At 45.1% G+C, this 14,561-nt stretch overlaps 2 protein-coding genes across 3 annotated transcripts; one reads left to right on the forward strand and one right to left on the reverse strand.

Annotated features, from left to right (window-relative positions):
* Nucleotides 1-2,030: 2,030 nt before the first annotated feature.
* On the reverse strand, nucleotides 2,031-5,750 carry LOC119310825 (glucosamine 6-phosphate N-acetyltransferase 1-like). Of its 2 annotated transcripts, none has more exons than XM_037586447.1 (2): nucleotides 4,275-5,750; nucleotides 2,031-2,451 (listed from the first exon to the last, which is right to left on the reverse strand). In XM_037586447.1, exon 1 carries the CDS (start codon nucleotides 5,744-5,746, stop codon nucleotides 5,252-5,254), a length of 495 nt encoding a protein of 164 aa, XP_037442344.1. In that variant the 5' UTR covers nucleotides 5,747-5,750; the 3' UTR covers nucleotides 2,031-2,451; nucleotides 4,275-5,251. The 2 variants fall into 2 exon arrangements, with proteins under 2 accessions (XP_037442344.1, XP_037442343.1); XM_037586446.1 differs by having other exon boundaries at nucleotides 2,031-3,051; nucleotides 3,169-5,750.
* A 248-nt stretch (nucleotides 5,751-5,998) lies between these two features.
* On the forward strand, nucleotides 5,999-9,085 carry LOC119310826. Its single transcript, XM_037586448.1, has 7 exons — nucleotides 5,999-6,373; nucleotides 6,602-6,814; nucleotides 6,892-7,041; nucleotides 7,223-7,342; nucleotides 7,420-7,506; nucleotides 7,611-8,065; nucleotides 8,763-9,085. Exons 1-6 carry the CDS (start codon nucleotides 6,002-6,004, stop codon nucleotides 8,031-8,033), a joined length of 1,365 nt encoding a protein of 454 aa, XP_037442345.1. The 5' UTR covers nucleotides 5,999-6,001; the 3' UTR covers nucleotides 8,034-8,065; nucleotides 8,763-9,085.
* Nucleotides 9,086-14,561: the final 5,476 nt, after the last annotated feature.

Genomic DNA, 14,561 nt, shown 5'->3' on the forward strand with positions numbered 1-14,561 from the left:
TCATGGAAACTAGTTCCCCTACGAACCCTGGGGACGCACACAACCAACCCTAGTGAGCAGATCGACCCAATTTTCAACCCTACATCGCCATGATCGGCCTGAAAAACCCTAGTGCGCCGGTGCAGGAACAGGGGAAGCAGAGGAACAGGGGAAGCGCCGGGTGCAGGTCCTTACCGTATTCAGGAGGGAACTCGCCGGGTTCCCTACGCCGCGGCTCCATGGCGCCTTGTGTCGCCGCCGATGAGGCCGACGGCGGCGTCGCCTCGCAGGAGGAGCGAGCAGAGATGAGGAGGAACAGGGGACGTGGGCGAAAGAAGGGGAAGGTTTTGGAAGGGCTTTGCATCGGGGGCGACGACCAGGTGCTTTACTGTCCAGGGATGGATTTGTCTGCGAAATTGCTAAAGCGCGAGGGTTTCTTTGTAAAAACGTGATCCGGGCCCGACAGAGCCTACATGGCATGCCACGTGTGCAGTTGGGGGTGGTTTTGTATGAATTTGTTACAGCAGACAAGTTGGAGGGCTAGTTTTGTGGGGTTTTTTAGTTTTTGTATGAAACTGTTCCCACCCCTACAAGTTTATGTATGAATAGTGGTATTAACTCTTTTTTCAACTAGCTCTTGCTCTGGTCCATCTTTTAGTTAAGGCTCCCAGCACCGAACGTAACGTGAGGTTCTGTACCTTGAAAGTGTAAGCGAGGCTTAATTGGCCGTTAAATTCGGGTCGTCACACGCACGTACATGCGCCCGTACCCCCGCACGACTAGTCAAGAAGAGCCAGACTCAGCGGAAGCGTAAGTACAGTGCCCTCCCCGCCGCACTTACGTGCCGGAGCGGAGAGCACATAGTGGTTGGTTAAGTAGCAGTGGAATTTTCGGACCGATCTCCTCGTATAATAATAGTACAACATAGCAACCGTGTGGAGTGGAGGCCATGCTAGCTAGCTGAACGATCTCTTCTCCGGCCGGTCGCGTCCCGATCGACCTGATACGAGCTACAGTACGTGCCATCCCCATCCGCACGTACGGACGAGAGAGGCTTTCTGCAGTCCTGCCTTTGCGCTACGCCGACGAGCCAGCCACCGATCCACGACGTACGGCACGTCGGCACCAACCTACTCCTACGTCGCATCTTGCATGCACTGCGGTACTGCCACCACGTAACGGAGGGACGCTGCTGAGCAACATGGAGCATTGCCATTGGCAGCGAGGAGTGAGTGTGCCAAGAGTGTCGCGTCCGGGCTCGATCTGGTCCCTCCCTCCTCCGCGAGGACGAGGCTTCCCCGGGCAGGGGCAGGGAGACGCCGGAGGACCACGGCGTCCGGCGCGCCGTAATGGGGGTTCTGCGCCGCGGTCCAGCGCCATTGATGGATGGCTCAAGCGAGCTTCCCTTGGATGCGCTCTCTCCCGTCACTGTGTTGTTGTCTGCTCGGCGGCCGGCGCGCATGTTAGCTCTGCCCGGTTTTTCAACGTACGGCGTACGGAGGTGGGCGACGGACCGACGTACGTTTGGCGCGCCGGCGGCCCCGCTCCACGGCGTCGGTCAGGCTGAGGCCTGAGGCCTGAGCTAACATGCACCGCTCGATCCGAGTGGGGTGGACGTTGGTAGGCTGTCCAATCGGGCCAAAAGCGTCATCTCCGAATGTTCTAATCAAGCAACAGCAAATGCATTTCTCAAAAAAAAAAAGGCCCAAGTGCCGGTTTGGTGCATGAGCAATTGATTATAGCATTTGCTGTTCTGATTAGAGGGAATTGTACTTGTGCTCCCGTTTAGCACTCTGCTACGGCGAGGTCACGGGCTAATCATCAGCCCCTACATATCACACGACAATGATCCCGTGCGTTGTCTCTTGTCCAGGCTCAAGAAGGTGCCGTGGTCAGTACATCGATCCCACTGCATCGCACCTAGCAGTCTTTCAAGGAGTGGGAACGGTGATCGGATAGGGATAGGTTTGGCCCGAAATAGACACATGGTACCGCCTCGATAAGAGTCGACTGTACGCACAAATGGGTAAAACGGCACGAGCGTGTTCAGAGAAACAAAGGTGATGATCGAGCAAAGCACTGCAACAAGAGTGGAATCCAGTTAAAAGTCGGCACGCCACTAGGTACTGTACACCGGATCATCGCGGGATACAATGTACTACTGTGCAGCTTTGGCGGCACAAAAGGGAGGGACGGCCACATGAAGATACCTCAGCCTTGATTGGGCAAGGAAGGAAGCTGTCACGCAGATCTGGATGGATGGATCACGGCGATTGGGCCAAGATGCAGCCAGTACCTGCGCAGTTCGTCAATAATGCCTCCCTCCACCATGGGGATCCTCCATGTGAAAGCCCTCAAGATCCTGTGCAGAGTGCAGACCAACCTCATCTTCTTCCATGCGATCCTGCTCCATGGCAGGATCTTGCTCCGCACTCGCGCCGACTTCATGGCAGGACCAAAGCGCGCAATTTTCTGAAACAGCATTATAACCAGAAAAGAGCGAGTAAGTATGGATTCCAGAAGCTTTGCTCTAGGAAAATTTTCATTTCCGAGCTTTCAACGATAATATATATTATATATTATACTCTTCCAGTCAGCCACACTCTCTGAATTTCAAAAACCACCGCCTGTTTACAGAGAAGATCATCAGCTGGACGTACTATGAGTTCTATGACAAACAGTCAGATCAGTCCATTTTCAGAAATAAGAGTAGGTAAAAAGGAAGCAATACAGCACAAGCTGATTCAGGGATCCACTAGGCACCAGCACCCGGCGTCAGCGTCGAGCGGGATTTTTCGCACTACTTACTCAGATATAGTCCCAGTCCCACTGTTGCACCTTACCCTTCCTAGGACTGCTGTCAACTTGCCCTTCCCACTACTCACACAGGTATATGCGAGTCAACTGCAGAATATTCATCTACCACTAGGACTTTCTTCAGGCTCGGCCCTTCTCAGTTCTGACTACCCACCAGACACTAGTACAGCACAGGGCGATACAGAAATCATCGTACTGTTTCCGACCTCATCTAACAAGATATGGCCACCTTCTTTAAAAAGACCGCCAGCATAGCTGAGAACGAAATCAAAGAATGAGTTACTGTGGATGAAATAATCTAGCTCCCCGTCATGGGTCAGCATGAGTGATAGATCAAGTGAAGTCTAAAAATAAAGAAGTGAAGGTTCTAACCAGAAGGATTGAGCTGAACACTTTCTGAATCTGAAGCAAAAGTGCCGGGTTGTTGTAACTGAATATTGCATGGTCTGAAAGTTTTGAAGCTTCCAGTACAAGCGCCCATAAAGGATGCAAAGGTTTGCAGATGGGCTTAACTGTTATAAGAACATCTTCTGCCAAGGTAGCTGTATATGTATCCACCACTTGCACAAAAAGCAAAGAGCACTCACGAAAAGAGATAGAGTAACAGTGGAAATGCCACTTCCAAAGAGAGGTAAAATGAGTACTCGTTATGAATGTACCATCCATAAATCTTGTAAACGTCAAGTTTAACCATTTGTCATCGAAATTTCATTCACACAACATTCGGAATTGAGCAGCCCATACGAATGACTCGGTGGGTTCTAAGTGATTGGAGCATTAAAAAAGGGCAGCCAGGTGCACGCAGCTCCCGCTTGCGAAGGGTACCGGGAGGGGTCCGACCACTTTGGGTCTTTTGTACATAACCTTCCCCAGAATTTCTGCAAGAGGTTGTTTCCAAGACTCGAACCCTTTTAACGCTGCGCCAAGGCTCCCCTCTAAGTGATTGGAGCATTCATAGCAAGAATTTCAACTTTTGTGCACCAACCACCCTAACACAGTAACACCATCCTCCAACTCAAATAGTGCCAAAAGTTTTTCTTTTCCCTTTTTTGGTGGTGGGGAAAGATGAGTGCCAAAGGATGGTAGAAGGCCATCTTGAGATTCAAACTGTACAATTTTGTCACTAGAAGTTGAATTGCAAAAATTTAGATGACTAGCATATTCATTTACATAATCACAAAACAATGCTATAGGAAAATTTCATCAAAAGAAGAATAGTGCAGTGTGACAAAGAATGAAGTATCCCTAACATAGTAAACATGATAAGTAAACAGAAGTACATGCAGAAAAACATACTATTCTATAGCACGTTTTGCAGACATACTATTCTATAGCAAATTTCACAGGCACCTTAAAAACTCATTTATCAGTAACCCATCTTCATTTTAGAACTGTGCATATGCAAATACCTTGAACAGATCACCACATCTTCTAAACAATACCAAAAATAAAACGGACAATTACAGTTCCACATGTACCTTTTTTTTGCCGCAGTGAACATTAATTCCACCATCCATGAGTTTCTGTTAAAATAATCTTCATTCACCAAAATCGATGTCCTGTTAAGTCACACATTCAACAGATGCTAAAATAGTCTGTCTTCTCCTCAAATATTCAGCCATTTCACTTTTTACAATCTCAACAGTGTCCAAACACAGCTAAAATAATTTGCTTTCTTATTGTGTATTCTTAATCTTCCCAGTGCAAATGTGTAATAAAAATGTTGTTACATAACTTTTTTTCCTGCTGTTCCAAGATTACTTTTAGTACCTTCAAGTGAAATATCAAAATACGGCTCCAGCATGCGTAGCCAACAATACCAGTTGCAAGGATTGACAGATAACAGTTCGAAAAATAAAACACATCCATCCATGAGTTTCTGGTAAAAATAATCTTCATTCACTAAAATCGATGTCCTGTTAAGTCACACATTCAACAGATGCTAAAATAGTCCGCCTTCTCCCCAAATATTCAGCCCTTCCCCTTTTTACAATCTCACCAGTGTCCAAACACAGTTAGAAATGATTTGCTTTCTTATTTCGTAGTATTCTTTGTTTTACCAATGCAAACGTGTAATCAAAATGATGTTACAACATAACTTTTTTCCCCGAGGTTCCAAGATTACTTTTAGTATTTTCAAGGGAAAATTATCTGCAAGCCTGAGACTGGATATTTGGATGTAATCATCTCAATACAACTTCAACAAGCTGTGTTCATCAGAATAACAAAAAATGCGGAACATTTTGACCTGGTAGTAGTTATCAGTGCAACCCATATCGATCACTACCAGTTCATGCAAAAGCAGCAAGGATTGACAGATAACATAAATCTTTGAACTAATTGAGAGCAAACCATAAAAGCGCAAATTATTCCGTCACGTTTCATAGATACAGATACAGGCAACAGCTAGAAAACATCACCAGGGAGAGATCCATCCGAGAAGGCTGAACCTAGATCAGAAGTAGAGCCCCATCTGGACGTTCTTCTCCACGAATCCGCACTTGGCGTAGAACCCCCTCAGCTCCGGAGTGCAGTTCAGTATAACCTTGTAGCACCCCCTCGCCCTCGCGTGCTCCACGAGGCGGCGGACGACGCGCTCCCCGAGCCCCCGGCCGCGCGCCGCGGCGTCCACCACCACGTCCTCCACGTGCCCCACGGTGCCGCAGCGGCGGATGAACTTGCGCTCCACGAGAACCGCCCCCGCGGCGGCGATGCGGCCCGTGCCGGCGTCCTCGGCGACGAGGACGAGGTGGTCGCCGCCCAGGGCCGCGAGCTCGGCGAAGCGGGAGCGGAAGGAGTCCTCGGTGAGGGGCGCGGAGGGGGAGAGCTGCGCGAGGAGGTCGCAGAAGCCCTTGGAGAGGTCGCCGAGCTCGAGCGGCCGGATGCGGTACGCGTCGGCGTCGACGCCGGCGCCGGCCTCCGACGCCATGGCTGCTTGCGGTTGTTCCATCGGCGTGCCGTCTGACTATTTCGGCCTGGGAGACGGAGGGACGTCAAATAAGGCCCAACTGGTGTTAGTACCAGGCCCTGTTACATTTTGATTGGGCCTTTACAGGGACTGAACTCATGGGCCGGATCTACAAAGATTCGCCCGTTACACACGTCGCTTCAACTTGGCATTTCGAAAACCACTTTCCCGAAGCCACCCGCCCAAAGCCCCAAACACAGCCGGAAAAATCCCAAAATCGAAACGCGTCACGTCTCCATGGTCGCCGCCCCCGCCCCCGCCCCCGCCGCCGGCGAGGCGACCCCGCCCCCGGAGCCGCCTCCGTCCCGCGTGTCCGTTCGCTCCTCCTCGTCGTCCTCCCGGCGCCGATGCGCCCTCTCGAGCCGTTTCCGTGAGCCGGCGAGCCCGCGGCGCCACGCGTGGGTCTCCCTCCAGGGCCGCCTCGTCGGCGCCGAGGAGGCGGCGTCCGCTGATGCGGCCGCGCCGGGCCTCCCGTCGGACGAGGCGACGGCGTGGGAGCTCTTCAGCCCGATGCACCGCGTCCTCCTCGTCGCCACCGTGGCGGCCGCCTCCTCCCGCTCCCACGCGGCCCGCCGCATCGAGCAGCTCCAGCGATTGATTCATTTCAGGGTTTGCTTCTTCTCATCTCTTCCGTTTCGATCTTATTTGGATACACAGTGGCCACCCAATGCTATCAAGTGCCTGTATAAGTTTCTGCTGTTTAAACGAGTTATTATATGAGATCTCCACCTCCACTAAGACGGTGCACATTTGTATTCTAGCAATTTTTTTAAAAAAAAATTAGCGTGTTGAATCAGCAGTACAAGTGAACAACAAAATAATGTTTTCGTTGTGCAGGATGAGGTGCTGCAAAGCATGCAGCAGAAGCTGGATGATCTGTTGTCCGAGATGCACTCCCTGCAACAGCAATATGTCAAGTGCGACAGCTTCATTTCCACCCAGAGTGAAAAGGTTGAGTTGGTAAGCAGCAAGAAGCTAATGGATGAGGAGGGAACCAGATGCTGTGCGTGCTCACAGCTGGTGACTGCTGCTACTCCTTACAAGACAAAGGTATATGTTTACAAAGAGTATGCTCCCAGAGTTGCTTTTGTCTCCCTTATATTCTCTTATGCTGGACAAATGTGCAGGATTTCTGTGGAATGGATGATGCAAAGAGCGATGTAGTTGATAGGACTAGTGTAAGTCTTGTGGATCATGAGGAGCGCCGGATGTCGGATCTCTCAGACATTTGGAGTGTCGTATCCTCTGTGGATAATCATTTAAGCGGGGACAATCAGGTAACTAAGAATGTACTTTTCCGTGGCGGAAGTATCTATTTTGTGTTTATATTCGTTTATGATTATAGTTTGTGCTGGTCATATACACCTCCATGTTTCCATGGCATATGCATTGTTTATGCTAATGTCAAATGTGCTCTTATCATCATTCTTAGTGATGACGCTTGTAAATTATATCCAGCTAAGTTCACTGGCAGCAGAACAAGAGTTGTATAACATTCAGAAGGAATGTGAAGAGAAGGATGCAATTATAAAGGAACTGACTGCAGCTGCACATACATCTAGCACTGCTGATGCCAAGGTATGTCTTATCTCAATGCTTGCATGCTACTTTGTGGGTGGCATATTCTTACAATATTTTTCTCTTTTTGTGTGTAGAGAATTGCAGAGCTGCAGGATATTCTCAAAAGGAAAAACATGGTGATATCCAAACTGAAGAAAGACATGTCAGCTCTGAAGCAGATGGTAAGCAGTTATTCTAGGTTCTACTGTGTGTACATTGTTATTTGTAAATTATTTTTTTTCAGGTCAAATGCTGACTTCTCGTGTCTTTTGTTTGATAACAATAGGTTGTTGAACTAACAAGGGCTAAAAGAGCATCTTCTGTCAACTTAAATACAGCCTGCTCTGAACTCCCAGTGATGTCAAGCAATATTTTATATGATATGAGTAGCACTAGCCCATCATCATCGGATTCTGAGTCTCCTGTAACAACGAGAGAATGCCTTAATGTGCAGCCCACTGACGGCACTCCCGGAGACTGTGAATCCACAGGAAGCTCTAGAGTATCAGTGCGAAAAACATCTCTTCCTCCAGCAAAATCATCAGTGCGCTCGACTGCCCCACTCAAAGAGAAATGTTTAAATCCGAAAGTGGAAACAAGTTTGGTTGGTAGACAGAAGCAACTTTTATCCTCTAATGGAGACTTTAAAAAGACTAGAAGACAAAGTCACCAAGATTCACGGAATAAAGCTACAAAGAGATGGATGTAGAATCTGGACTGCAAGAACTTATTACCAGATAGGTACACTGTTTATGCTTGAATTCACCTCATCTCATTATGCCACGAAGTTTAGTGTATATCTTACGTCATAGAAGAAGAAGCAACCTATCAAATATGCCATTCTGTTCAGTTCATCTTTTTGACGGGTTCTGTTCAGTTCATCTTTGTTGAATGCATAATTCTTCTCCCTCAATACATTTTTATATCAATTCTTTTTTGTGTGTGGCTGCATCTTTGTAGTTGTCACCCTTCATTAGTTCCTAGTGCTAGTCGTCACTTAATCTTCCACTCAGAAAAGGAAAGGCGTATTTAATCTTACCAATTAGATACCCTTTTTCAAGAACGTGAGAATCTAGCACTTTGATTATTCTGTCAAATGAACACATTGAACTAATTGATTGAGCGAAATGCCTAGACCCTATCCCCTGATACTCTGCATATTGGCTTCTTCCCTGATACAATTTTTAATGTCATTAGCCACCCTGTTACACAAGCCCTTTTAGGACGACACTTCTATGAATTCAACAGCTGCACACGTTCCTTTCTTGTTTGCTCACCTCTTATGTAAGTGCATTCTACTTTTTTGGTAATGATATCCATTGCATAGTGCTTGATGTTACAGCCAGTTATCTTCATTCCCCATCTTTGCTGCAATAGCAGGTAACAATTTCCTCTTGCAACTTCTTTAATTAATTACATCCATTTTCTTACATTTCAGATCAGGAAGGAAGGAAGTTGGTTGGTTAGGATAGCCTGTCAGGGTGATGCTTCCTAGCTCCTGCTGTTGTCCGGTGAAAGAAAATGGATCCATGTGATGCAAGTTGCTACATACTTTAGTTATGTCTGTCATGGAGCCAACCAATCCATGATCTAGGCTCGCCATTGGTATCTTCTCCGTTGTAAAATATGTCATTTGGATCTCAACAGTCGGCATCTCCCTGGTCATGATTCTTGAACCCATCGTTTATAGTATTTAATTGCTGGATTAGTTTATCTGACGGAATCTCGGAGCTCGTTTTAAAATTAAATGGTACTCCCTAATGTGGTTTCTGGTTCCCCATAGCAAAGCTGTCATGGTGAAGTTAGTTGTCTGGTAATGCTAAGAATTTGTCTGTCAGGGTAGCAGGCACCAATAATTGTTTCTGAATTTTGTCCATGTGACAGAATTATTTCCGGATACACAGATCATCGTGCTAGCAAAAGAGTGTTTGCCATACTTTATGTGTTTGAACGATCTCACGTGTAGAACTGTAGATTGGGTGGGCGGCTGTGCAGAGTTGTAGTGCTGAAGCGGAGCAACGGTCTCGTGGCGGTAGGACACCGCCGGCTGATGCCGGCAAAGTCATGGTCTGGACCTGGGTTCACATGCTCTCGTCTCCAAATTTTAGCAAGTGACATCATTGGAATTTTGAAAAATAAAAATAAAACTATGCATGTAGAGAATGGACACGATAATGCTCATGTAAAAGTTGAAGCTTAAAGATACGATTTGCAAACTGTGCAAAAATCATAAGGCGGTTCTTTCTTTTACGAGGGTAAAAGAGTTTTATTCCAAATGATTAAGGTTACAATTGAGAGGCAAAAGTTCCTCTATACGGGGCGGACCTATATCTAGCCACACAGCACTATTACTCTCCATACGACTATAAAAGCCAATCGATCTGCTACCTTATTTTGCTCACATTTAATCTTTAGTGAAATAAACTCCTTCTCTACTATAAGATGCTTGATTTCAGCAACTAAATGACCATATGCCGACCGGGATAGGCTGTCTCCAGTCAAAGCCGAAAGTGCCTCCCAAGAATCAGATTGAACGATGACCGGGAAGTTAGTGTGTTGGACTGCCAGAGCCATAACTTGCATTGGCGCGTGTAACTATGCCTCTAGTGCATCGTTACAATTAAATAGACAACGGTAGGCCATAAAGATCACACACCCATCATATCTTCTCAAAATCATACCAGCCGACGCCGATTCATCCAAAGGGAGAAAGCCCCATCAACGGATAAAGCGATCCTGTTCGCTAGTGGGCTCGGTCATGGTAGCGAAGCAGTAGCCACCCTTTCATGAGGCAGTTCTTTCACAACAAGTTATAAAACTTACAATGAAGTTTGGTCATTTGTTGATTTTTATACAGTTCGCAAATAATCATGTTTTAATTTTGAATTTTGAATGCACATGCTTGTATACTTACACGTTTTTTCTTCGTAACCTTAAATGATGCGATTTTTGCTAGAAAATTTCTTGACAGATCGCGGAAAAAAACATCTACTCCCTCCTATTCATATTAATTGTCATTGATTTAGTACAGTAGTAAAGATCATATAGAACCCCCACATTTCAAATATTCCCTCTATAGTTGGCGTTGTTCCTTTTCGACGCCCCCGCTGCAACATTTAGACTTGCAAAAAGGCCTATGGTCATATACTAGCGAAAGAGTCTGTACGTTGCAACAGGAGGGAAAATAACACATACTCTTAACCCAATAACCATGCCCCAAAACGCTAGTAGGTCCATGTCCTTTATTTTCACATGACATGACATTTTGTGTTGCCGACGGTGGCCTCAACGTGTTTGAATGTGGTGAGGCCTCTCTCTCTCGCCCATACACACTCGCTCGGAATAAGATGAAAAATATTTTGTTTTCTCCACAAGGTTTTTCAAAGGTGTACATGCATGGTTAATGATCTTTTCCCTCCCAGTCTAGTTTTAATGGGTGTACATACGGATCGCCGCTGGTATGAAAGAAAAATGGACCGTGCACTATAGATTAAGTTTGCACAAAAATAATATGTTAAAATTATTTAACTGATAGAGGCGAGGGTGTCTCGATGTTTCGATGAGATGGCTATCATTTTCTGCCGGAGTTGACTTTAACGATCTGACTACGAACGTGCGAAGACGCCGCACCTTAACAATTACTAAACCAACTTCCGAAGGGTTATTGACCACGTCGGAGCACGATCAACCTAACCACGAGGGTCTATTTCCTGCAAGCAAACGAAGAACAAGCAAGAAACTGAGATTGCAATCTGGATATTGCGAATATAAGATGAAAGCTTTATTGATCAAGGTGAGGTTCTGTGACGTCTTGGTCTGATTGTTGGACACAAACGAAGTACGGAAGTTGTAGCTATGGCAAACTTTTAATCTAAACAAAACCCAAAGTCTAAACGGCGCCCTAAGAACTGTATATATGGAGGAAGAGGGGGGAATTTCGTGGCCCTTGGAGGAGGGGTCCGAAACCAACCCTAACTCTTGTTTCCCCACACATACGGACTCTAAAAAACATCCTATACTCACGTATTTCAAAATTACAAGGGCATGTCCCAATAATAAGGTGACGCAACACCTATAATAGCCTCTGAACGAAATTTGTGAAGTGACATCTTGTATATTTCATCCAAGCCTTCATGCACTCATTACAGTGGCTTCAAAGTCCTGAAATCATCACTTGAAACTCCATTATTGTTCCCCTTGCGCATACCATCATCTCCATGCTTGTTCTTGCTCAAATGTCCATCCTTCTCCAAGCTAGGCACTTCATTTGTAAGCAAAACAAATGTATCCAATTTAGGTAGCATCATATTCTCATGAACATTAGAATCATTACCAAGAAACGGAAGTACCTGGTAATTTAATTGGCGTGCACGAGCTCTAGTAATTGGTCCAGTATGTATAGCAGCAGGGGCCGTGGGTGTAAAAATGGTATTAATGTCCTCATCATCCTCCCCTTCTTGAAATGAAGTCGTCCTCGACGGAAGCTCATCTTTCTCACCCAAATAAGGCTTCAAATCTGCAATGTTAAAAGTGGGACTAACCCCAAAATCTGCAGGCAGCTTAAGTTGATATGCATTATCATTTATTTTCTCTAACATCTTAAAAGGACCATACGTGGCATTAGCTTTCATTTGCGCAAATCAGGAAATCTATCCTTACCCAAATGTAACCAAACAAGATCTCCAGGTGTAAACACAACATGTTTTCTACCCTTATCTCTAGCAAGTTTATATTTAGCATTCATACGCTCAATGTTTTCCTTAGTTAACTCATGCATTTTTAAGATCAATTCAGCATGTTGTTTAGCATCAAAATTAACCTTCTCCGAAGATGAAAGAGGCAACAAATCAATAGGTGCACGAGGTAGGTAACCATACACAATTTCAAAAGGGCACATCTTAGTAGTATAATGCAATGAACGACTATAAGCAAATTCAATATGAGGCAAGCGTTCTTTCCACATTTTCTTATTATTCTTTAAAACATCTCTAAGCATAGTAGACAATGTTCTATTGACTACTTCAGTTTGTCCATCAGTTTGGGGGTGACAAGTAGTATTAAAAAGCAGTTTAGTCCCCAACTTAGCTCATAAACATCTCCAAAAGTGGCTAAGAAATTTAGTAGCATGATCTAAAACAATAGTATTTGGCACACCATGCAAGCGAATAATTTCACGAAAGAACAAATCAGCAACATTAGCAGCAGCATCGCTTTTATGACATGGTATGAAGTGTGCCATTTTCAAAAATCTGTCCACGACAACAAATATGCTATCCCTCCCCTTCTTTGTTCGAGGTAAACCTAAAATAAAGTCCATAGATATATCCTCCCATAGAACAGTAGGTACAGGCAAAGGCATATATAAACCATGAGGATTTAGTCATGACTTAGCTTTTTGACATGTAGTGCAGCGAACAACAAAACGCTCAACGTCCCGTCTCATCTTTGGACAAAAGAAATGTGTAGCAAGTATGACCTCCGTCTTCTTGACGCCAAAGTGTCACATTAATTCTCCTCCATGCGCCTCCTGCAACAACAGAAGACGAACGGAGCTAACTGGAATGCATAGCTTGTTAGCACGAAATACAAATCCATCATTAATGATGAACTTGTTCCATGTTCTCCCTTCTTTATAATCCTGCAATACATCTTTAAATTCAGCATCATGCACATATTGATCTTTGATGGTCTCTAAACCAAACAGTTTAAAGTCAAGTTGTGAAAACATAGTATAACGACGAGACAAAGCATTATCAATAACATTTTCTTTACCCTTCTTGTGTTTAATGACATAAGGAAAAGTCTCAATGAATTCAACCCATTTAGCATGTCTACGGTTCAGTTTTGCTTGACTTTTAATGTGTTTCAAAGATTCATGATCAGAATGAATAACAGATTCTTTGAGCCATAAATAATGTTGCAATGTTTCCAAAGTCCGAACAAGAGCATATAATTCCTTATCGTAAGTAGAATAATTCAGACTAGGCCCACTCAATTTTTCAAAAAAGTATGCAACAGGTTTGCCATCTTGTAATAACACACCTCCTAATTCAATTCCACTAGCATTACATTCAAGCTCAAAAGTCTTATTAAAATCAGGAAGTTGGAGTAATGGAGCATGTGTCAACTTATGTTTCAATAACAAGAAGGCTTCTTCCTTTGCGGTACCCCAAACAAAAGGCACATCCTTCTTTGTAAGCTCATTGAGAGGTGCAGCAATGGTGCTGAAATCTCTCACGAAACACCTATAGAAACCAGCAAGGCCAAGAAAACTCCTCACTAGTGTGACCATTTTGGATTGCGGCCAACTATCAATAGCTTGAATCTTGGCTTTATCAACTTCAATTTGTTGTGGATTAACAACATAGCCAAGAAAATATACTCGGACGGTGCAAAAGGTGCACTTACCGAGGTTACCAAATAAACGTGCATCACATAGAGCAATGAAAACAACACGTAAATGTTCCAAATGTTCCTTCAAAGATTTGCTATAAATTAGTATATCATCAAAATATACTACCACAAATCGTCCAATGAAAGTGGGGAAGTGCCACCCTTCACTAGGGGTGGGAGTCCTACTCCCACCCCCTTGGCTGGCGCACCAATGGAGGCTTTCCTCCCTTGGTGGCTGCCCTCTTCTCCCCTCCTGACCTATATATACTAGAGCTTTTCCACCCTATTGCAACACAAATTTTGGAGCCTCCTCTAGTTGATCTAGTTCTAGTTGGTCCTAGTTGACTAATTAGAGCTAGACCTAGCCACCTCTAATCCTCATAATTAGAAGCCCAGTGTTGTCCTAATCGCCTCCCTTTAATTCTCCGCCGACGATTAGCTCTGGACGGCCAAGTGCTTCCGGATCATGAAGACTGTACGCTTGTAATCAAGTAGAGAGGCCATGCTTTCGGTCTTCCGTTCGAGGGATCGTTCAAGGGGGGTTCATGGGATCGTCATCGACGTTTGAGGGACTTCAAGTATTATCTACACCAACTCGTCTACTACTGCTGCACTCTGGAGTCGGTAACGATCGTTGATCACAACCCGTTATGCATCTTCATATAGTTCTTGGGTGTTCGTAGGGCAATTTTTTGTTTTCTACTATGTTTCCCGACAGGAGTGCGCGCGAAGAAACAACATTGGGAAGCAGATGATTTTGTGCAACCGCGTGTAGCGAGGATTTATGTGTAAACGACAGTTTAGTTTTCCCACTTCCCCCACTCCCCCACAACTTCCGCATAAT

Source organism: Triticum dicoccoides, chromosome 5B (assembly GCF_002162155.2).
Source record: "Triticum dicoccoides isolate Atlit2015 ecotype Zavitan chromosome 5B, WEW_v2.0, whole genome shotgun sequence".
NCBI lineage: Eukaryota > Viridiplantae > Streptophyta > Magnoliopsida > Poales > Poaceae > Triticum > Triticum dicoccoides.